The sequence below is a fragment of the Lampetra planeri genome, chromosome 22 (genome assembly GCF_965212315.1).
Source record: "Lampetra planeri chromosome 22, kcLamPlan1.2.h2, whole genome shotgun sequence".
NCBI lineage: Eukaryota > Metazoa > Chordata > Hyperoartia > Petromyzontiformes > Petromyzontidae > Lampetra > Lampetra planeri.
In genome coordinates this window covers 6,363,179-6,387,829 of record NC_136128.1, presented here as the reverse complement: position 1 = coordinate 6,387,829, position 24,651 = coordinate 6,363,179, and the positions used below count along the sequence as shown (strand labels likewise).

The 24,651-nt window shown below is 44.2% G+C and overlaps 2 protein-coding genes across 2 annotated transcripts in view; both read right to left on the bottom strand.

Annotated features, from left to right (window-relative positions):
• LOC144724951 (otoferlin-like) overlaps window positions 1-15,135 on the bottom strand; it is a 71,151-nt gene extending 56,016 nt beyond the window's left edge. Inside the window, exons 1-11 of the mRNA XM_078604293.1 lie at window positions 15,016-15,135; window positions 14,371-14,433; window positions 13,123-13,207; window positions 11,644-11,803; window positions 10,674-10,860; window positions 7,562-7,748; window positions 5,245-5,468; window positions 4,718-4,826; window positions 2,671-2,863; window positions 2,072-2,192; window positions 633-733 (exon numbers count right to left, since the gene is read on the bottom strand). Of these exons, the coding sequence (XP_078460419.1) occupies window positions 633-733; window positions 2,072-2,192; window positions 2,671-2,863; window positions 4,718-4,826; window positions 5,245-5,468; window positions 7,562-7,748; window positions 10,674-10,860; window positions 11,644-11,803; window positions 13,123-13,207; window positions 14,371-14,433; window positions 15,016-15,093 (1,508 nt within the window). The 5' untranslated portion in view covers window positions 15,094-15,135. The remainder of the gene's footprint in view (window positions 1-632; window positions 734-2,071; window positions 2,193-2,670; window positions 2,864-4,717; window positions 4,827-5,244; window positions 5,469-7,561; window positions 7,749-10,673; window positions 10,861-11,643; window positions 11,804-13,122; window positions 13,208-14,370; window positions 14,434-15,015) is intronic.
• Window positions 15,136-16,229: 1,094 nt separating this feature from the next.
• LOC144725110 (otoferlin-like) overlaps window positions 16,230-24,651 on the bottom strand; it is a 46,145-nt gene continuing 37,723 nt past the window's right edge. Inside the window, exons 4-9 of the mRNA XM_078604581.1 lie at window positions 22,541-22,640; window positions 21,714-21,877; window positions 19,325-19,401; window positions 19,000-19,114; window positions 17,739-17,863; window positions 16,230-16,288 (exon numbers count right to left, since the gene is read on the bottom strand). Of these exons, the coding sequence (XP_078460707.1) occupies window positions 16,230-16,288; window positions 17,739-17,863; window positions 19,000-19,114; window positions 19,325-19,401; window positions 21,714-21,877; window positions 22,541-22,640 (640 nt within the window). The remainder of the gene's footprint in view (window positions 16,289-17,738; window positions 17,864-18,999; window positions 19,115-19,324; window positions 19,402-21,713; window positions 21,878-22,540; window positions 22,641-24,651) is intronic.

Genomic DNA, 24,651 nt, shown 5'->3' with positions numbered 1-24,651 from the left:
ACAGTGTATGAAACCATATTTTTATACTTAACTTACATATTATTAAAGTTTATAAAAGTGAGTCTGCAGCTCATACAATAAAGGCCACATTAATGTCCAATTTCCCTGCACCACATTGAGATGTTTAGCAGTGACACCGACTGCTAACGACAGTTTCACCGGTTTGTGACTCCAGGAAGGTCAGTACACTGCGTGATCGGCTTGATAAGGGTGACAACCCGGAGCTAGGTGCCCCGCAGACTCAACGCTTCCTCAGGCGCTTCAAGTTACAAGTTTTCAAGTTTCATTTATTAGGTAGAGCCCTGTGAGCCATTCGGCTCTTGAATCGGGTGCAACCACAACAAACAAAAAAACTAAAACATGAACAAGAAAACATTTTAAAGTGACTATGTCCAAACAGAAAATCCAAGAAAAGACAGCAAAATATTGCAGAAAAAGCACCGTACACCAACACTGTGTGCAAAAATCCCAGTGGGATGCAAGTCAAACAACAACAACCACAAGACAACTTAGATTAAGGCCATCAGTCTAACTCTGTACTACAACAAACAAACATGGCCAAACCGAAAAACTTTTCAAAAATCACCAAAATAAAGCCATGAAAGCAATGAGGTGCAACGGGTGAAGCTCACTCGCAACCGCTGCTCATCTCCTCCAAGGCTCCTCGCAGCCTGCGCTCCGGATGGGGCTTATCTGTCTTCATCGCTTCCTTCACGTCGCTGATGCCCTCATCCTGCAGCACACACAAACAATTTCCAGTTCAGCAATAATTCTAACACGTGACGCAGCTTTGTTGCTGCTGCTGCTGATAGTATTCATATTGGTACTATTGATTTCACTAAACAAGTGAAATGATTTGCTGGAGAGACACAGCTGGAAAAATGCAACAGCCTGTGGTTTTATGGCCATTACTGAAAGTGAATCGGGATAAAATTATAGAATAAAGTGAAGCGCAAGAGCAGGTTGAGTCATTTTGAAAACTGAATTTGATAATGAAGAATGATGTAAATAATTGCATGTTGCCCATTGTGACATCGATTGGAAACATGGACAATGAAGTAAAAACAATAAGGAGTATGCAAAACACTCCCTGCAGATCCTTGCATAGTGTCGTGCGTTGTCTTTCAATACACGAGTTGGCTCAAAATAACTCTTTGGTTTTTTCGGTAAAGTCACGTAGGTAAAAACATAAACAAAATAAATGAAAACAACTAGATCAAATCACGACGTTTCGGGCGCAACACAAGCGTCCGTCATCAGGTGGGAAAGCATGGCCGACTGCTGATGCAGACTGTTTTAAAACAGTTTGCAGTCACGAAAGCTTCAAATCTAGAATGGCTGAAAATTATTTAAATTGACACGATTTGGTGACGTAACAACTTGATTTGTTTATCTGTGAAGGCTGGAGGAGGGTGTACAACACCATTTGGCTTATAGTAGTAGGTTTTTACCCTTTTAAACTGGTACAAAACTGACACCTTTATTCAAGGCATCATGTTTGCAATGACCACAACACAAGTAGTCAAAAAAGCAAACAAACAGAAGCAACTCTGATAATGATAATAATATGCACTGTCCTTGAAGTTGATTGGTCAACACCCGAGACGGCTTTCTTTAGAGCCTAGTCCCCATTGGTGTTGGACCATCTGGTCTGATATTGCACTGTGTTTGAGTTGTACGCCTTCTGGTGTCATCTGGTCCAACACCAATGGGGACTAGGCTCTAAAGAAAGCGGTCTCGGGTGTTGACCAATCAACTTCAATGACAGTGCATATTATTATCATTATCAGAGTTGCTTCTGTTTGTTTGCTTTTTTGACTACTTGTGTTGTGGTTATTGCAAACATGATGCCTTGAATAAAGGTGTCAGTTTTGTACCAGTTTAAAAGGGTAAAAACCTACTACTATATTTTACCATTTGGCTTCACACTTAAGTGCTCTAACCCAACAAAAATAATTATGAACCCTCCATCATTAGCGTGCTTGGCTACGTACGGTGAGAAGAAAGTTCAACGTACGTACAACATAAGTGTGGGGCACCGCAGCGGGGCAGCAGACCAACGCGCACGTACCAGCTTGTCGGCGATCTTGTCAATGATGTTGGAGTTGTAGAGACGCCGTCGCTGGTCGTGCCACGTGCTCTCCACGTGCACGCACGGCTTCTGTTCGTAGTAAGGCATGTGGAAGTACTGCCTGCCAGCACACAGCCGTCAACGTGGGCATGGTTAGCTCTGTAATACTTGCAAGACTGGACACTTGAGCCGATCGTGAATTCTGGAGCGAACTGAATTACTACTGCACAGGTTTTTGTGATTGTGATGTATAGCTCTCCAATGTTGAACTTCTTTCGAACCATACGTAGCCAACCGTGCTAATCGGAGGTGCGAGGGAAGGACAACAAACTAAACACAAAAAGCAGTCCAAAGGAAATGAGTTTTCAATTGAGATTTAAGAGTGCAGGATAGGATTGGAGCATTTCGGATTCGAAAAAACAGGGAATACCACTACTGAAAATACATCCGATGGAATAGGATGGGTAAAATCATCTCCCAACAGGAGTTCAAGTTCAAGTTCATTTATTAGGTATAGCCCTGGACGAGACATGATGAGTGCTTGCCCCCCAGGCAGTCTATGAGACTATAAAAGAGAATGCTTATGCGAGCACAATTACCTGTCGTTAGTCTCCGGCTTCATGGGAGGTGTGGTAGAGAACATCGACGATAAATCATCCGCGCCCTTGGCTTTCTCGGCTGTCAGCAGCACTGTCTCCTCCTCGTCATCATCATCGTCATCTTCATCCTCGTCGTCACTGCGCTCCTGGGGGTTCGACTTGTTCAGCCCGTCTATGCTGTTTCCGTAATTCCCTTTGAATGACAGGACATCGGCATTAAGAGTGACGTTTCGAATTAGGGGTAATCATATGAATGTTAGGAGTCACAGCGGGTCCATTGGGGGGGCCCTAAGTCGATACTACTTTCGGGGGGGGGCCCATTAAATCTAGAAGATGACAGAAAAAATAAAATGTAATGAAATGCAGTGCAATGAGAGAAGAGACACACAAATGAGACAGATGGAATGGAATTAGAGGTGCAGAGTCAGGTAGGAGCAGACAGATGCAGACAAAATGGGGATGATATTACGTCACTTTTAATGTTTATTAGGATTTGAATTTGACCGAAAAATATGGTTCAACCCATATTTGTTTCATGAATCCGGGGCCCCTGGGGCTATTCGTTTGCTATGCTTATGTCTGGCGCAGAGGTCGGAAACCAAAATGACAAGAAGAGCCTATTTTTTTCGAACCTGGTAAACAAAAAAACGATTTAAAGCTTTCGTGACAGCCGGGATTCATCTTCTTGGTTCTTTCGGTAAAGTCACGTAGAAGGTCTTCACCTGAGGACGGCTGCTTGCATTGTGGCCGAAACGTCGTGAGAATTATATTATTATGTTTATTTTTATTATTTTATTACTTCCCTTCTACGTGACTTTACCGAAAGAACCAAGAAGAAAAAAAAACCTCAATATTTCAAGAGCCGCAATGCACCGTGGTGAGTACGAGAAGGTGGTTCCTTAGTAAACCACGTGTCATGAAGCAAGTCCCTTTAAAGAGCCGCACGCGGCTCTGGAACCACTGGTCTAGCGCCACCACTGGGTCAGAGGCAGAGGTCGCAACCGGGTACCCGATACCCGTACCCTACCCGATACCCGGCTACCCGTACCCGGCCGGGTACGGGTACCCGTTTGCGACCCTGGTGCGGCCGGGTACGGGTACGGGTAGGCCGTGAGTCACTGGTGAGTAACCGTTTGTCACTCATTTCGGGTAGGGTACGGGTAGGGTACGGGTACCCATTTGCGACCCTGGTGTGGCCGGGTACGGGTAAAGAATCAAAACCCGTTTGCGACCTCTGGTCAGAGGCAAAATGTTCCAGAGCCCCGCCCACTTCGTTTATGACCCTTGGGCTACACCTATTTTAAACCTTTAAAACAGTCTGCATCAGCAGCTTTCCCCCTATTTGTTTCCTCCTGATGACGATCGCTTGTGTTGTGATCGAAACGTCGTAGTTTTTTTTGTATATTTTATTTTTAGTAATTAAAAACAATAACAATACTCTTTGGTTCTTTCGGTAAAGTCATGTAGATAGAAAATTAATAGGTCACAACGTTTCGATCGCAACACAAGCAACCGTCATCAGGTGAGTGCAGCAGCAGACTGCAGCAGCAGTTCTCCTGCTGTCTTTGTCTCACCTGATGAGGCTTGCTTGTGTTACGATCGAAACGTCGAAAAGACCCATATAATATGAATTCCTGCAGTCACGAAAGCTTTAAGTCAAGAATTAAAATGTTCTAGAGTTCACACAATTGGGAGGTGTTAAAGCTGTTAGCGAACACTGTTGTTATATGGCATGAATCAGCAGAAGAGGGGAATATTCCTAGATTTCAGACAAGGCATTGACATTGTTTTGTATCTGGACTTCCTATGATTGCCATTATAAACATACAGGATGAAGCTAAACGTAGAATCAGACCTCCGGCTGAAATTAATAAAATATTTGACCAGACATCCAACAACTGTGCTCTTTCAAGCAAGCTCACCCCTCCCATTAAAGGCACTCCCCAAAACCGCGGAAGGGGATCCCTGGAGGGTGAGTTTGTAATGTCTTAACAGCCCTCAGACTGCCAGACGGTGTAGATTAATTAGGTGGAAAGTGGCATCTCACCAATGCTGATTTCAAAGCTGATGAGCTTTTCACTGATACTCCTGTCAATCATCGTGGCCTCCAGAAAAGCTCCGAACAAGAAAAACTCTTCCATCTTTCCAAGCACCGACTGTCACCAAGGGGAACATGCGTACACACAGTGCATTCATTTTTTGACTGTATTAATTTCAGCTGTATTTATCTTCATGTTTTTTTTTTTACTCGTGAGTGACTTTACGTTTATGAATCACCATCAATTAGTAATTTTTTAAAAGCTAATTTATTACCATCCTAATATTTTAAAAGCTACTTTTCAACCACTTACTTGCTAATCCTGTTAGGGTGGGGCCTTACCAAGATATGTGTCACTTGCTATGTATCAACACTGGACACCCTTTCCAAATGTCTTACAAATCCATACAATCCACCAACCCTCTCCTCAAAGAGCTGAAATGCAGGTGTACACCACAAACAGAGTTACGTTTTGTAAATCTTAAGAAAGAAAATGACAGCGACGAGACGAGCCGTTAGAACAGCATTTCGCTTACATCATTGATCTTCGGAATATCCTCCACCATAACCTCCGTGGTGTTGTTCAGCTCCGGGGACGTCTTGTCCAGCTGCACGGTGGTGAGCTGCAAGAGGAGGCGGGCGCGGAACGACACGCCCTCCCCGAGGCCGTCGTTCAGCTCCTGGTGTTCGTCCACCAGCGTGTAGTTGCGCGTCGAGCCGTACATGTTGACCCACGCCGGGCCGAACGTCGGCATGAAGCCTGCAAGAGTGAAGGGGGGGGGTGGCGATGACATCGTCACAACACCTCTTTACAAAGCGTGTATATCAGCTGTGTAGCGGAGGCAGCGCGAGGAACACCGAGTTGACAGCACCATGTTGATAGGAACACAAAGAAGGACGAACAAACGTTGTACGTTTTTTTTGTTACAAGGCCATGAGTCGTTTCATTGTGTTTATGTGTGTATGTTGAACTTCTATCGCATCCGTACGTAGCCAGCCGTGCTAATCAGTAGGTGCAGAGGAAAGGACAACACACTAAACACGAAAAGCCGTTCTAAAGAAATGAGTTTTCAATCTAGATGATTTAAAAGTGCATAGTTTCAGTAGCTTACTGATGTCAGAAGAGCGTTCCAGGAGGCCGCATAAGCGCATCTGAAAGGGTGCGATGCAGTGACTTTCAGATGCGCTTCTGCGGCCGTCTGGAACGCTCTTTCTTCATAATTGTCCCTGGAGGGATGTTCACTCAGTTGACCACCTTCAACGGGATGATTTAAACTCGCCAGAAACCACCGGCAACTTCTTTATTCCATAAATAATACGGCAGTCTTTAGAGGAGGAAGAATAAGGCACAAAGCTCTCCCAAGGCACGGTGTGGTTAGCAGGCCATATATTTCCCACTCCTAACTGAAGGGGATCTACAGCGGACCTCGTGGGTGGGAGCACAGGGCGTGGAGAGGTTCACTACTCCAAGATACTGTGATAAAGGTAGTTGAGAGCAAACTGGCGTAATTGTGCAACAACATTGCCTTCATATCCACAGTACTTTAGTTGTACCGCATCTCAACATACAAAATCGTACATGAAAGGTTTGAAATATATTCATTTCAGGAACCTCTCTCCTCAGGCACGTGTTCGAGTCCCGTTGCCTATGATACCACGTTCACACACCACACACGCAAGAGGCATGGGTAGAAACTCAGAACGAGGCTTTGGTGTAAGACTGGTGACCGTGATGAGACGGGTCGACTCAATGTACATTTCAACCTCCTCCACCCGAGGGAATGACTGAGGGCTTCAAACCCAGAATTTCAGAGATGCGGGCTCAGTTCCATGACATAAATCTTAGCTATCTGTTACTTATTTATTTTTACTGTGCAACGAAGATGTTCGTTGTAATATTATCAAAGCAATTTGCCAGCATAGTTGCAATCCAGAGTCTACGTGTGATTAAAACTGGGTTGTTAGTGACTGTGCAAGCACCATCATATTAACCTGGTTTCGCACTTCATTTGGCAAATACAAGCACTGATCATTATTACACGTTTGGTTTGATTAGTGATCTGACGAACACTGATCGCTGGGTACAAAAGCACGCCCAACTGTGGACAATGAGTAGGCATGCAATGACGTCCGTTTCACGCGTAGGCTTTCGCGACCATTATTATTCAGAACGAAGAGTAGATCGCTTAAATACAACTGTGTCATTAAGACCGGAAACAGGAAGATTCTACACAATTCTGGCTCATCACCAGATGAAGCTGGTTGTAATCACCAGCGAAATGTCGTAGTCAAATTGTAAATGCTGTGGGTTTACTCTCCAACACACCGGTGTGCTGAAGAAATCACAAACCTTCCTAATTTGCTGTGTCGGGTGGCGGTGGGTTAACGACACATTCATATTTACACGATCTAACCAAAAATAACCTTTATAATGAATGTAACAACGTGCTAATTTAACTCGTCAAAGTATTCTTAGTGTGAAAGAGTAGGCCAAAATACTCTAGAATGGCTATGGTTCCCTATATAGGGGCTCTATAGCCCCCTCTAGCGAAAGCCCTTCCGCCAGCAATGGCACAAGCAAGTCATTGCAAGGGCTTCACTTTCACCTACAAACTGGCAGAGGTGGGACAAAGTCATTGTTATGCAAGTCCAAGTCGAGTCGCAAGTCATCAAATTCATGACTCGAGTCTGACTCGAGTCCAAGTCACATGACTCGAGTCCACATCTCATAGGTGGGACAAAGTCATTGTTATGCAAGTCCAAGTCGAGTCGCAAGTCATCAAATTCATGACTCGAGTCTGACTCGAGTCCAAGTCACATGACTCGAGTCCACACCTCTGCAAACTGGCGCACCTTTGTCCCCATTGTTGCAGATCTTCGTGAGGTCGATGAAGTGACTGCCGATGGCCACGTCGTTGACTTTGTCGCTGTCGCGGATTTGGAGCTTCATGCGGCGGCAGAGTGGTGGGAAGATATCGGTGAGCACCACCTGCTCGTTCCACACCGGCTCGTAGCTGTTGTTCTGCACCGACGTCTTGCCCTGGGCGCCAGTGCACAGCACGCAGCACGCAGAGTCAATCGCGAGAGAATGATTTCATCGCGATAATCAGTTCGGTTCAGTTTATTTTGAAGTAACCTGTGAGCTAAGAAGCTCTTGAATCGGGTTTCATCAACAAAGGCATCGGTTCCTTGGCAAACGTAACGTGCATAACGGGTCGCGAGAAATATAGAAATAAAAAGAAATACATAAGGGAGGGAAAAAATGGCAACAGATGACAATGTCGAACATATTACAAAATTATATTTTAAATATTTAACTAGTGACGATTATGATTAAATAACATATTGCAAATAAGGCATAAAAACGCAAATGGTAATCCTGAGAAAGATCAAATATCAAGTTACAGTAATAATAACAACAGTCACGATATCGCACCAAGTAAAATAATGTGGCATCTATATATAACGAAACATAGTGCATAAAGGCATAAAAAACACAAGAGGTCACTTACATGAAAATCATGAAGACATGCATACATTGAAAGGCATCTGTTTGCTTATGAAACATGAAACTGCATTTGAGCATTTGAGTTCATCGATCAATGTGCCTTACCGATCAGTGGTTTTAAGCGGCGTTTGCTCATTGCAAGGGTGACGAGGGATGCCGGCCAATGAGTGGAACTAACGTTGTATCGGCGGCCAAAGAAGGAAACGTGCCCGATGTTATCCGTCCACTGTGGAGATGGAACTATGAAATCGAATTTTGTGCAGGCTGTTGCGTTGCAGAACCATGAGAAAAAAAATGGCGGCCGTTTTTAGGAGGCCTTCATTAAGCGGTGAATATATCGTGGCCGATGGTAATTATTTGTGTCCTCATCAAGTATAGATCAGGGTACAAGGTTGGTTTAGCATCAGATCTTAGAATTTGGGGACAGATTTTGTTTGTAAAGCAATGCATTTGCTGTTTATGTGTGATTAGTGTAGATGAGTGCTAATTTTGATTACTGTATTTGCAAGTCAGCCTACAGTTTCCTGGGACATGCAGGGCATGTTCTAACATGTGATCTCTGCTGCTCCTTGCCAGGTTACTTTTTATAAATTGGACACATCAGAATCAGAATATCTATTTATACTGGAGGAATATGATTAACTATAAAGCTCTTTTTCACAGATGTCCAGTTATTATTGTTTATATCTAATACTTATTTTGGTGATTGCCATTATCAGTTTGATATTGCATTAAAGTACATTCCTCTGCTGCATGTACTGAGATGTGGTATGTATGTATGTTGAACTTCTTTCGCACTCTACGTAGCCAACCGTGCTAATTGGAGGTGCGGGGGAAGGGCAACAAACTAAACACAGAAAAAGCATTTTAAAAGAAATTCGTTTTCAATCTATATTTAAAAGCGCATAGGTCCAATGGCTTCCTAATTTCGGAAGGAAGAGAATTCCAGACGGCCGCAGAAGCGCATCGGAAAGGGATTAGTGAAATGGTAGTGAGTGCGATGGACTTGGTTTTGGTGATTTTAGCATTGTAAAGTGGCTCGTATATTTAAAGGTTAGGAAGAAAACATGAAAATAATGGGAGATTCAAAATAGGTGTATGAAGAAAAGCCTATCTATATTCTCCAGCATATTCAGGATACGTTTCATGGTCTTAAGTCATGCTGTTCTTTAAGTTCATTTGACATAAAAACATTGTACTTGTTTCTGATCATATCAGTCGAAAGTCAATGAAAGGGGCTCGCTGTCAGATATAGCCTTGATAATGCAGAATTGTGAGAGCATTTTTAGATGCACTCTACATACATGCACATATTGTACTTCTCTTCCATGCTGGCCATATTTTTTGGAAGACGTCGGCGCAGCTACACTTTCCCCTACCATACCCGGACCTGCCGATTGACTGTGGCATACCTCTCCACCTGATGAAGACTGATGAAGACCGCTTGTGTTGCGATCGAAACGTCGTGTGTTTTTTGCTTTTATTATTTAGTATTTTTATTTTACCATTTAAAATTTTATTTTGGTTTTTTGCTTTTATTATATTCAATTTATTTGTGTTTTTTATTATTATTTTTATTATTTAATTTTTTTGGTCTTCTATCTACGTGACTTTACCAAAAGAACCAAGAATATGTGGCATAAATTTTGATTTAAAGCTTTCGTGACTGCAGGGATTCATATTCTTGGTTCTTTCGGTAAAGTCACGTAGAAGGGAAATAATAAGATAATATAAATATAAAACAATAAAAATTCTCACGACGTTTCGACTGCAACACAAGCAATCATCACCAGGTGTGAAATCCACAGCAAGAAAGTTTGAAAAAAAAGCAAGATGATGATTGCTTGTGTTGCAGTCGAAACGTCGTGAGAATTTTTATTGTTTTATATTTATATTATTTTATTATTTCCCTTCTATGTGACTTTACCAAAAGAACCAAGAATATGTGGCATACCCATTTATACTGCTGCGTCGATAAGAGGCACGGGAATTTAATGAACTTGCGACATTGTTTCAACTGCCGCACTGGAAGATGAATCCAGTGTATTAACCATTATTACGGCAGCATATTATGTATGTTATGCACTAAACCACAAAAAACTCTAATCCCCCGTATAGCCTTTAACAGACTGTTGGGGCAAGTGCTGTGAGCGAGCACCTGTGAAGGCCGTCACAGCACACGAGGGGGTGGGTGTCCAGTGTGGCGATGTTTACACACTGCACCAGCTACTCATTTGAGGCTGAGTAGACCTAGGGGAGGCCCGGGACCGGTTCATATACTCGTCACTGGTGTTGGCCGTGAGCAGAAATCAAACTCGGGTCCCTGAGTTCGTAGCGCAGCGCGCCAACCACTGCACTTCCACTCCCTACACTGATTCACACGCACAGCGTAGCATGCGTGGTGCAGCAATTAAGGATGCGAAGATCGCTCCCCAATTTCCCCCCGCTCGCTGGCACCTTCTGTCCAGCGAAGGAGACTTGCACGTAGGGGTCGACGAGGTCCCTCTCCTGGCCCATGAGGGCCTTCTTCACGTTGGCCACGATGGCGGTGTTCATCTTGGGCAGGCCCACGGCTCTGTAGATATTCACGTAGAAACGGGCCCACTGCCTCTCCCCCTTGCAGCCATCCGGAAGTATCAGGTTCCTTTCCATGAGCAAACGAAGCAAAAAAAGACAAGAAACAGTTTTTACGTGAGAAATGTTTAACGTTCGAGCGCAGATGCAGAGGGGAAAACGTTGCAAGGTTTGCTGTTTATTGAGCACGGGTGTACAGAGAACATACACAGTGGGAACGCTTGTTGGGAAAATAGGTCGACAGCTGGGGGAGAAAGAGTAAGTTTATGAAAGGGTGAACTAGAAGTTAAACATTGCCTGGTTTTTGTTTGAGGGTCTTTACAGGTGGAGGGCGAATGTGGGCACGGTGTCGAGACAGTGCAGATATAGAAGAGATAGCGTTCTAGGCGTTGTGCCTAAAATTGCATGCACATTGCGACACTCGTTCCGTTGTATTGAGGTTACATTTCTTTAGCTTTTGAAGCGTGTTTCACGAGCAACTCAATAAAACGATCGAGACAATTTATCTGGCTGTAGCATCATCTCTACAGATTTAATCTGAGTCTTTAACATCTGGAAGTGTATTCAAAGGCTGGATTTCATCCAGTGCACTCAGGCTTTGTAGCACACTAACTTTCGCAAACATTGAATTGAGAAAGGTCTGCGTACGCTCACACACTTGTGTATATCAAACATACACATTTGTAAACCAATGGAAATAGATACACGATAAAGATATGTGTTATGCCCGATCTTATGAACCGTTATTAATCGGCATAATTTTCATGAAACCTAGTGGTGTGCGTTCAATATCGAGTCCACAAAGTTCCTTTGGCTACGTCATGTTGTGTAAGATGGAACCGAATGCACAAACCCTTCAAGCGAGTCGTCGTCGCTTTCGATCGACTTGTGCGACTTCTTGATGTTGTCGCCTTTCCCCACCACGGTGATGTCGCACTGCACGTAGCCCTTGACGTCGGCCGTGATGTCGTCTGGGTCAATCAGCGTGGCCCACTTGTGGTAGAAGCGGTGGTCTGCCAGTTACGATGAACATGGACGAGGAAAGTGGTCGACAGACATCATCAACAACACTGTCAATCATCATCATTATTATTATCCTGCAGCAACGCACTTTGTATCTGGCTGAGTGGTACTCTGGCTTCGTGCGTGTGAGCTTAACAGCAATGGACAACTGCACGTTAGAATGTTGGCACCACTTTTGGTACAAATATAAACTTTACATTTTTTAAGTTTGAGTGATCCTCATCAGCATAAAGAGAAGCATTTGACAAACTCCCGGGGCTCTCTCGAATCTTGATACGATGTGTGTCGTCAATGCCGCAGCAGACACGTGGCAATTCATAGCCATAAAATTAATCTGATCAGACTTCACCAAGCCCAGGGTAATCCCTGTGAGGATATTCGGCCGGCCATGGCCCAACAGCAATGGCATGGTGCCGGCGTTGTTGAAGGTGCGAGGAAAAGAGCCCATCCTCTGGCGCCGCCAGATGATTCTACCTCCGAGGAGTAGCTGGTCGTCTGGGACGAGTGTGGCGACCCTGAACCTCGGTTACAAGTTTGATCAGAGACACTTTTGCGAGCTTTATGTACCGGACTGTCCAGCAGGAGCTGCACCTATTCTCGAGGCTAGGTCCATAAGAAAATGAGAGCCTTTGTTTCGCAGTCTGCTTGAGTGTTGGGTTTCGGAATACTCTTCGAGCGTGAATCTCTGAAGGCCCCAGGAGGACAAGATCCTGTAATCCTGAGATAGACCCGTCAACTATTCATCGTTCCCTCTGTTGGAGTCATTCCGCCGGCAGGTCAAGAATGAGTGGACCAAGCCTTCTGTCTCTCAAGTCCACAAAGAGCCTGCTACGGTGCTTTGCGATGAATGACAAGGACATGCTAATCTCCTCATCGGTGCACTCGGTGGATCCAGCCATTAGGTCCAAGGTTTTCCAAGGCTACTCTTTTCTGCAGGAGAAAATCTCACAACCTAGGATCCCCTAGGCTGAACTTCTTTTGCACCATACGTAGTCAGCCGTGCTAATCGGAGGTGCGGGAAAAGGGCAACAAACTAAACACAAAAATAAGTTCTCAAGAAAAGAGTTTTCAATCGGGATTCAAAAGTGTATAGCTCCAGTGGCTTCCTAATATTGTAAGAAAAAGCATTCCAGACGGCTGCAGAAGCGCGTGATGCAGTGCTCTGGATGACTTTCGCTCGAAGCAAAAACGTTGACAAGGAGAAACCTAAATTTTCTTAAATCTGAAACAGGATTGGAAAACAGTCTTAAAGACAGAACACAGCTATTACGAGTCAAGAATAAAACAATTATGAATAATCAACGCTCACCAGGCTGACTGTAGACCGTGCCAACGTCGAGTTTGAAGGTCCCAATTGGAGTCCCACTTCGGATCGCATCTTTATTGTGAACTACCTGTGAATAAACACACGGAAATCATCAGCAATGCAACTATCGCCACGGAGAGCTGTGCAGAGAAGCATGAGCAGACAGCCAGGTGCAAGCCGCATTCAACACTTGAGGGCAGTGTCTAAACGAAACAATTTATTTGTAACGATATAAAGCTTTCGTGACTGCGGGGATTCGTCTTCTTGGTTCTTTCGGTATTTTATTATATTTGATTTTTATTATTTTATTATTTCCCTTCTACGTGACTTTACCGAAAGAACCAAGAAGATGAATTTATTTGTTATTTTTTACCAGGTAAGGCCCATTGAGCTATGTGACTCTTTTTCAGAAGCGACCTGGCTATCAACAAAGTGGCTGATCATGTGGGAATTTATAGCAGACAACTACTCTTAAACGCATGTTTCTAAATTTGAAGGATAAAAACTAGAGGACCTGAATACAAATCCACGTGATCACAGGGAGAGAGAACATGCAATCTCCAAATCAGAGGTGGGACAAAGTCATTGTTATGCAAGTCCAAGTCGAGTCGCAAGTCATCAAATTCATGACTCGAGTCTGACTCGAGTCCAAGTCACATGACTCGAGTCCACATCTCATAGGTGGGACAAAGTCATTGTTATGCAAGTCCAAGTCGAGTCGCAAGTCATCAAATTCATGACTCGAGTCTGACTCGAGTCCAAGTCACATGACTCGAGTCCACATCTCATAGGTGGGACAAAGTCATTGTTATGCAAGTCCAAGTCGAGTCGCAAGTCATCAAATTCATGACTCGAGTCTGACTCGAGTCCAAGTCACATGACTCGAGTCCACACCTCTGCTCCAAATACACAGGCGTCAGGGTCGGGATCAAACCCACGACCTCCTGCATACCAGGCGAGGTAGTGTCACTCTAAATGTGTCTCTCATCTCATCCGTGTAGTTTTCTTATCTCTCTGCTTGCGTCTTTCTATGTGTTTCTCAATGTGTCTCTCTGTCGTTGTGTCTACTTGTGTGAATCTCACTCTAAAGGGTTCCCCTCGTCTCTCCTGATCTCTCCACACATGTTCGTCTTCGTGTCTCTCCTCACGTTTTCTCCCCTTGCCCATTTTGCTGTGAATGATCTACCTGGGCCACCCGTATCTGTACGATGGACTTTTGTCGTCATGTACAACTTTGATTATTACACTCACCGTCAGCTTAATGATCGTGTCAAACATTGTATTGGGAGCCGTGTTGAAGTCAAACACGAAATACTGCAACGAAAGATAAACAAAGAATAAGTTAGGCTGTATACAAGTGTAATGTGATGGTATATCCGGGTGGTTGATTGATCACACCTCGTTACGATGATTGGCTCTACCGGTCCTGGCCCATATCCAATGGGGAGAAGTCTAGGGGCGTGGCCCTGACGTAATGGGAAGGTGACATCTGGGAGGAGATGATTGGATCTGCTGGCTTTAGCCACAGCCAATGGGGGGACGAGTCAGGGGCGTGGTCCTGGGATCGTACGATGGAATCTGGAAGATTCCATGGAGGTTAACCAGGACTGGTGGAAAGGTACCACGTGACCCGGGTATTAAAAGGGGTGGAGACGGGCAACACGTGGTCAGATCTGGAACGAACGAATGATGAGGCCGCGCTGGAGCGGGGTCCAGGCCTGCCACGTGGCAGCAAGAGTCTCACTCTATCCCTCTCACGCTGTCTGTTAACAGCGTGAAGGAGTAAGACAGGAGTGGAATTTATATGAGGAGAGTTGTGAACTAAAGACAAATAAAGACCCTGAATCCAGAAGTTGCTTCCACGACCTTTATTACACCAGCACCACAGGCCCTCACCTCGTTGTAGTTGGGGCAATTCGTGGATTTTTCGATCCTCGTTTTCTTCTTTATATCTCCAACCTCCAAAATCACCATTGGGTCTATGTTGAGTCCCACCAGCTTCTGTGCGCGAATGATCATCACACTCACCTGCACAAGAGGACAGGGGATTGTGGTGGCAACAGCAACCCGCTCACATACCCAGCAGGGGATTCTTCCGAGTTCGGGCAAATTCTGCCACAGATGATGCTGGGAAAGCCCTGGCACTCATCCCCATGGGCAGTCGTAAGTCACTTGTGGAAATTACACATTCGAATGGTGGGGGCCAGTAAAGTAGAGATGGTGATGATGGTATTGGCGGTGATGATAATAATGGTCTTGATGATAAAGATAATCGTATGGCACACTACACTTTCATGAACTATTGGCCATTGTTCATCCCATCCTGTGCAGGTTGATGGTCATGGTAAAGATGGTGACTATGGTGGTTATGATGATGATGATATTGGTCGTGATGATAATAATGGTCTTTATGATGATGATGGTATGGCACACTTTATTTTCATGGAATATTGCTCATATTGTTCGTGTTTATTTATGGCTAGGCAGCATCCACAAGTACTGTAGCCTCTATAGTACCTCACAATCCTTCCATGGATGAGTGGAGCAAACTGGAAGTGCGGTAATTGCAATTCCATTCTAATATCTACGTTTATCCACAGGTGTATGTTCGAACAAGAGGAGTGTTTTTGACAGTCAAATGCAGACAATAGCATCCATGAAAAGCACTTCTAATATCACCACGCATATGAAGAATCACACTGTTACAACAATAAGAACAATAATAGAGTTTATGGAGAGAATTTGATTACTTTGTAAAAAATATATATCACTAAAGAAAAAAGGAGGTTGAAGAAGTGTTTATATCCAGCAGCATTGTTGTTGCTTTTCCACTGGCACATCTGAACCATATCAGCGCAGAGCTCTCACGGTGCTGGTGGTTTTCCACTGGCTAGTTTGCTGAGCCGAGCCAAAACCAAACCATGGACCTCTGGCCTCACAATTGATGTGAAACTGGCTTGGGGCCAAGCAGGGCCAGGGGTGTGGTTATTCATGTGATACTGATCTGGCTGTGCAGTAAAACAATCCACCTGGCGCCTCTTGAGCTGTGCTGGACTGGCTCTCGGCACTGCCACAGCGCGGCTCGATTGGCGCAGTGGAAAATGAAGAAGTTACATGTGATCGTACATCGACGGGGTGGAGTATTGTAGTCGCAAACTCATCAGGGTGCCTGGGAAGAGCACATCCCAGTAGAAGAGCACCACCAGCAGAAGTCACCAGATGGACGCAGCCAGCAGAGGGGCCCAGAAAGAGTGTACACCCAGCAAGGCAGCCTGGGATCAACGCACAAGCAGCGGTGGGTGGGGGGAAGGAGGGCAAGGGGCAGCAACGCAAGCATTTATGAAGAGTGGAGTGATCAGTAGTAACCCATATAGCAGTGTATTAAAGGTGGCAGTGAGGCCTAAGTGAACCAGAGAGATACACGTGGTTTGTTGCTTATTTTCTGTCAGTTAAAAAAAAGCTTATATATTTACTGATGGGACGGGCTTGATTTCATATTGGTGTCTTAGGCGCTGGAATGGTGCCTTAAGTATTATTTTGCTTCCAGAAGTTTCCAACATTAATCTTTCAAACACATGCTAAATAAGCCGAATGTATCTTGAATTTAATTGAGCATTAAAAAACGTGTGAAAAATAATAGAAATGCCCAAACAAGTCTGGAGAGATGCATGCTTGCGATTACATCGAGAGACAGAAATTGGATTCTAGAACATACGCAGGTTGAAGACAAAATTCTAACTGTTAAGAATAATTCAGCGTACTCAGCAGGCTTAAGCGAGCTTGGGCAGGAGACATCGCTAGAATGTATGATGGCAGATGGTCAAGAAAAATCATGGCGTTACAGCCAATGAATGGATATATATTTTTTAATGAAACAACCTTCAACTTCACCATTGGAACCTCGTTTGCCAGTAGAAAAATATGATAATTGTTTTTTTACCCTTTTATCTGGCAACAAAACTGACACCTTTTTACGAGGAGTCATGTTTGCATAGACCACAATACCTGCAGTCATAATGCAAACAAAAAACACAACTCTGATAATGTATGCACTGTCCTTGAAGTTGATTGGTCCACACCCGAAACAGCTTTCCTTAGAGCCTAGTCTCACATGGTGTTGGACCAGATGACGCCAAAAGGCGCAATTATCAACCTTCAACTTGGAGATGAAGACATGAAATCAGTTCGTGTGCAGGTGCAAGGTGAATGGTTAAATCTGAGGATCGTGAAATATGGCAGCGGCTTGGCGGAGGGCATTCATCCAGCTGTAGATTGACCACAGATGATGATGATGAAGACATCTAAATGTAACACATTCTCGTAATTAGTTTGATGCATCGTGATGTTTCGTTGCACGGTGTTCCTGCCTGGTCATCATGTGCATTGGCTGCTGTGCGGGGGGGCGGGGGAGATGAAGAGAGCCGTGATGGGACCGCCACCATCACCGCCACCGCCACCGTCACCACGACCGTCACCGCCACTGTCACCGCCACCGTCACCGCCACCACCACCGTCACCGTCATCACCACCGCCACCGTCACCGCCACCACCACCGTCACCATCATCATCACCGTCACCGCCACCACCACCATCACCGTCATCGCCACCGTCATCATCACCGTCATCGCCACTGTCATCACCACCATCACCGTCACCACCACCGTCACCGCCACCGTCACCAGAATGTACCTGGTAGCTCTGCGGCTTGCCCGCAGTCGGATCGACCCTCTGCTCCGGTTTCGATCTGTGAGCAAAGCATCGCCTCGCTGTTTAATGCCAGCTCCTGGCGTTGTAAAAGTCTCACGAAGCCATTTCAATCCCATTGATTTGACGTGAAAATACCAACATAACATTTACAGAATGCGCATACATTCACAAACGACACTGAGAAGTGTAAATAAGAGTTACATTATTACACAGTACTTATACGAAAAAAAAAACACGCTATTTTCATTGATTGCATTGAATTGACTAACGGATCCAGATCGAGAAAACCGAATCTACGTAATCACGGGATCTGGATGTAGATTTGGGTCATAATCAACCCGAGCTGATTGCGCCCCCTGAACCTTGACCGTGCCTCCTGTCGTAGAATGTGCGCAATTTTGTCTTGAAACCAGACCACATCTTCTTCTACTTCTACTTCATTCTAGCACCTTGAAAGGTGAGGGTTGGTGAATAACCCCAATTTGTAAAACTCCCTCCCTTACCCGTGGGAGCCGGGGTCACCATGAGAGGTCGTAAACGGGTTTTGATTCCTTACCCGTACCCGTACCCGGCCGCACCAGGGTCGCAAATGGGGACCCGTTCCCGGCCGGGTACGGGTACCCGTTCCCTACCCGTACCTTACCCGAAATGAGTGACAAACGGTGACTCACCAGTGACTCACGGCCTACCCGTACCCGTACCCGGCCGCACCAGGGTCGCAAACGGGTACCCGTACCCGTACCCGGCCGGGTACGGGTAGCCGGGTATCGGGTAGGGTACGGGTATCGGGTACCCGGTTGCGACCTCTGGTCACCATCCCCCGGCTCAGCAGGGTAAGGCAGTCGAGCAAGTTGATTAATTTCCACCTGTATGAATGTGGGGTTTTTTCACTGATGCTCTGCTTTCCTTCCACGTGTATAAACACACTTTCTAGATGTTTAATTATCTAGATGTTTAATTATCCAGACATATATATAGCGGCTCAATACTGCATGGCCATATTACACTATTAGGGAAAATACCTACATCAGTTTGCAGTGATCGGGGTGTAATGCAGGCATGTAGTGTCCGGTGAAAACTGCAATATCTGTGCTATATTATCGATGCATGCTATCGTATCGATTAATTCTATCTCGCTCTCCTTACACGACTGCCCGTTATAGCCGCATTCACCTTTTGTTGGAAACATCCGATGTCTCCACCTTGCCTGAGGCAATGGAAATGGTGTCCAGGTTATCGCCCTTGCCACTCACCGACATCCCACCTGATCCATCCGAATCCTCGCTCTCTGCAATCACACAGGGAACGGTCAAGCACGTTCACAACCTGAATGTCGCCCATATTCTGGTTTGCAAAAGCCCACAGCACTTTGCAAATGCGTGCCACGCGTACCCTTTGCCCATATACAAGGGCTTTGCTGTAGCAGGAATGGTATTTAATAGAACAAAGTTGCCACTGATTTTAACCTCATGCAACCCAGGTAAGTGGCCTTTCTCACCTTCGAAAGTTGGATTGACATACGCCGCTTCATCGTCTTTGGATTTCTTTCGTCCAATATTGAATTTCAAGAACTTTCTGTGGATTTGAAAAGCATAACGTTTTAAACACGAGTGTTATTTAGTATATATCTATGGCAGAACAGCTCTCCGAAACCCCATTTGCAGCCACAGAGTGTTTGGCAGTGTGTGAGGCAGTCCAGGGCTTTGTAGGACAAATCCACTGTTCCAAAATACTGTAGCTCTACAAGGTGAACAACCATTGACATGTAAGTATGTGCACGCCAGGGTTGCCCTTTGTTCTCATTTACGCGGGGTTAATCCTCTGCTTTAGGTAGCTGCTGTCCTGGTAAATCCGCAAGTTTTTTCAGGATATAAAGTTCAGTTTTTTGTCAATTGCCCAATGATATTTCGATTTAAAGCTTTCGTGACTGCAGGTATTCATCTTCTTGGTTCTTTCGGTAAAGTCACGTAGAAGGGAAGTAATAGAATAATTAAAAAAAACATAATAAAATAATTCTCACGACGTTTCGGCCACAACGCAAGCAGCGGGCATATGTAATACTAATCACATTCCTGCATTTCCCATAAATATGCTAAATTCATCTTGATATGCAAATTCTTTAGTCGAAGCGACCTTTCCCCCCCTCCCAACCCAGCTTATATATATGCTCCAAGCACGTGTGCTGTCTCCCGACAGACCTGGTTTTCACCTGAGGACGGCTGCTTGCGTTGTGGCCGAAACGTCGTGAGAATTATTTTATTATGTTTTATTTGTATTATTTTATTACTTCCCTTCTACGTGACTTTAACCGAAAGAACCAAGAATATGCCCAATGACACCTCACTCAAATGAGTTTACGCAGTGCTCTTCTGGTACTGTGAGTTGCTCGTCTTCACATGATATGCCCCGGGGTTTTATTATTTTGCACCTGAGAGGTCGCGACCCCGAGTGCACGTGTGTGTTGTTATGGATCTGAGCGTGATTGGTCTGCTTGGAGGCAAGGGTACACGAGGCAGAAGTTCATGTGCAAGTAGAAGCAGGCCTACGGATATGCGAGTCGGTGCGTGCTTTTGATTAGCCATCATAGAATCGGCACGAGCCCTTGCGGTGTTTAGGGCTAACACATGCTCACGTGCCAGAATTATACGTAACTATAATTGTATATGCAGTCTGATAATTACCAAAATTCAATAATGTCCGTTGACTAATTGTTTTTATACAAATGATGAACCTTAGATTGTGTTGTTAATCTCTTGAATGGTATACAATTACAAAATACCCGAGGCAGCCCCATTAAAAGTGGCTTTAGTTACTACTTATCTTGTCTTGTTATTTTAAACAAGAAATATGGCAAACAAAACTGCTGTGAGTTAAAACGTGCTGGTTCTTCTGAAGTGGCAGCAAGAAAAACAGGTCTTACAGTGAACCCCCAGTGGGCTATGAGACATTTGTAATCATAAGGAGAGAAATTTACCTTGGGGGACAGAAATGTAAGTGACTTCTGCCGTTTTACGTCACATGAATATAAATATACATATATACGTTTCAGGGATGTATATTTTATTTGTGTCCTGAATATTCCCCAATCTGACAATAGTTTGTGAAATATTCAATGTGGTCAATATTCAACCTTTTTGAGTTGGAAATGGAAATGTTATAAGGTATGTCCAAAATAATAAGCACGATTTTTTTTAAGTGTTTCAAAGAGGGTGGTGATTTAAAGCTTTTGGATTTTTTTTTTTTACAATTCTCAATGTTGTACCTCAACATTTTATAAGGTCAAACTCATTACACACAAAGTTCTTGCCACAAAGGAACCACAATACCTTGCTGATTTCGTCAAGGAGTGTAAACCATCATGCAAACTCTGGTCATCCGTGCAGCATATTTTGGCTAACCACCAAACAAAGAAGGTAATTGCATCGCACGCTCTCAGATGTGTTTCTGCGGCCGTCTGGAACGCTCTTCAGATATTAGGAAGCACTTTTAAATCGAGATTGAAAACTAATTTCTTAAGAACTGCTTTTTGTGTTTAGTTTGTTGTCCTTCCCCCGCACCTCCAATGAGCTCGGTTGGTTACGTACGGTGCGACAGAAGTTCGACATACAGTAAAACCTTGGATTGCGAATAACTTGGTCTGCGAGTGTTTTGCAAGACGAGCAAGTTTTTTAAATAAATATTAATTTGATAAACGAGCGAGGTCTTGCAATACGAGTAGTACGTATACGTTTTGTCTGCCGAGCGTCACGTGATCACAACTGATATACGAGCGCTTTGATATACGAGTGCTTTGGATTACAAACACGTTTCCAGAACGAATTATCCTCGCAATCCAAGGTTTTACTGTACATGTCAAACCCAGCAACATTCCAAATTTTAGGGCTCACCTTTTTTTACCTCCACCGGTCTCATCTTCTGGCATGAGTGTGTCCGTGTCCCCTGTCGGGGTTGGGATGAGATGTCGGTTGTGGAATGCCACAAAATCCCGCTCGCTCCACGCACCCACTGTGCCATCGAGCGCCTGGTATTGGAGTTCCAGTGTGACCGTTGCCTGGACACATGAGAAAATAAAATCCATATTATTATTATTGCTGGGAGTTTGGCTTCATGTCGGAGGAAACTGTAATTGGTGAAGACAGGGCACAAGAGTTAACGCGTTTGTTGAAACGAACAAGGCTGTAAGGACTTGGCAGAAGAGAGATGATCGGAGGGAATTCCAAAATTGGAGCAATTTGAGGAAAAAAGGAAAAAAGTAAAGCGTTGTGACCTGTAGTTTCAGATTTGAGTATTACGAATTTTGTAAATATGTTAGTTGATTTAAAGATGTAATGTGTCTTTGTGCTAACGAAGGTGTCATCACTCAACGCAAGGTGACACTATATTTGGCAGGAAATGCACTGATGTGACAATGTTGGGCATCCTTTCCTGTGATGTCATGTTTTTGGATCAATCCAAGGTTCGATTTCTTCTGGATCATCATAAATTCCAGTCTTAAGATTTGTTTGGATTAATCAGAACATTTGGAACATCACTTGTATGAATGCCGTAGTGATGAGTTTTTCATTGCATTTTTTCGTACATTCTATTTTCATATTTATAATCCCTATATCAGCATTTTGCCGGCCGAGTAGCTGCATGGGCTTTACTCGGTGGGAGAATAAACGTCCGATTCTGTGAACTCGTTTGGGTGTTGGTGGTCCGTCTCTGTGCTCACCATGATCGAGGCGTTGTTTTCATCAAGGAGCGTTTCCGTCAACTCCAACTGTCCTTGCTCCACCAGCTGCTGCAGCACCATGCGGAAGGTCCCCACCAGCCTGGTGTGGTACGGACAAAAACAGATTCCTTATTTAGCCTCGTAGACTCTCGAAAGTACTGTATTGGTTTAGCCATGTTTGTTTGTTGAAGTACAGAGTTAGACTGATGGCCTTAATCTAAGTTGTCTTGTGGTTGTTGCTGTTGTTGTTTAACTTGCATCCCACTGGGATTTTTGCACACAGCGTTGGTGTATGGTGCTTTTTCTGCAATATTTTGCTGTCTTTTCTTGGATTTTCTGTTTGCACTTAGTCACATATTCACTTTAAGATGTTTTTTGTTCATGTTTTTGTTTTTTGTTTGTTGCGGTTGCACCCGATTCAAGAGCCGAATGGCTCACAGGGCTATACCTAATAAATGAACTTGAACTTGAACATGACTTTAGCGGGCACCTATTCAGACCACAAAATAGCACACGAGGCTATAGTGTTGCAAACACCATAAAGTATTTTAAATATTTTTTTTACTAAGGCCCATTGATCTGTATAGCTATTTTCGGAAGCGACATGGCCACGAATGATAGCCCAACGAAGTGGCTTATCGTGTGGAAATGTATAGCAGCCAAATACTCTAAACACATGAAGATTCTAAATGTGGAGGGAAAACCGTAGGACCCGCAGACAAAATCCACAATTTTCTCGAATAAATAAAAAAATCCACAAAATCCAAAAATCCAAAAATGAGGCCTAGATGTCAAATTTCTGATGATCCAAAAACAGGAAGTGATGTCACTTTAACCACATCATGTCCACCTCTTTTTCCACCAAGAGTGGTGTCCCGTGCCATCTAATGACCCCACGTTTGTTCGTAGGAGGACACGTTCAATTGTTACATCATGCAAATTATATGAAAATGCGATGTACATTTAAAAAAATCTGAAACTCGTCCAGAGTGGGCACCGATTAACGCTGGCACAATACACACAAACTCCGTGTTTGGTCAGCACTACTCTGGTGGGTGTTGGTAGGATAAAGTTAAAAAGAGCCGGGAGGAGACCAAGCTATATTCAGTAATCAATGACCACTGATGTTGTGCATGACCAGGAACCACAATCATTGGGAGATATGTTTTCAACTACCATGTCACTATTTCCCACACAGACTTACGTACATGCATGCATGCATTCGCTGATCCACACCCTATACAGTAGAAACGGCAAGAGCCCTGAGGAAATAGCCACTGTGGCTACCATAATAATCTGCCTTGCCGAACATACTAAGTAAGCACATTACAATGGCAAAAGTATTTTTGTATTTTTTTAATGAATGAAAAAGTCCCATCATTTGCTTTCAAGCGCTGTCTGTAAAATGTGAAGTCGCCTTTGGCTACTCTGTGATTTAAACATCTCGCATGTGCTGGTTACGTGCAGATATAATATTTTACCAAAAATTACCGTATGACCGTATTCTGCAAATACGTATTAGGATACACATAGAGAAAAAATTTGGAAGCCAGTCCATTCAGGGAGCCTTTAGATATATTTCAATGAGATTCTTCAACTGCACCCCAATACCCTAATTATAATGTAATTTAACGTAGGAAAACGTATTATTGCGACATTATCGATGAATATTGTTGGCCGTAGGATTAATTGCAAGTGCAGAACAATACATTTCATTTAAAGTAAAAATAAAATTGCCAATTGTGTCCAAAAACTATACAACTATGCACGGCTATTGTTAATCTGTGTGATGAGAATTGTAGCAATTGTTGTTTTCATAAACATGTCAAGTTGTCCTCAGATGTACTGACAACAACCGCCATTCGTCACAAAGTGACGGTGATGTCACCACAATGCCTGTGACAGGTTATCTGCAATTTAAGGCCACGTGAAATGTCGAACGCCCGCTGGCAGGAGGTCACGGGACAGATCCAGGTGGTATGGGTTGACTGACTGAGATGACCGGCAGATGCACCACCTGTGCCCCCCTACTGTGCCAACGTGCTGTTTTTTTAGCCGCCCGGCGCTCCGCTCGTTGTTGTGCGGATGAACATCCAGACAGACGTATGAAA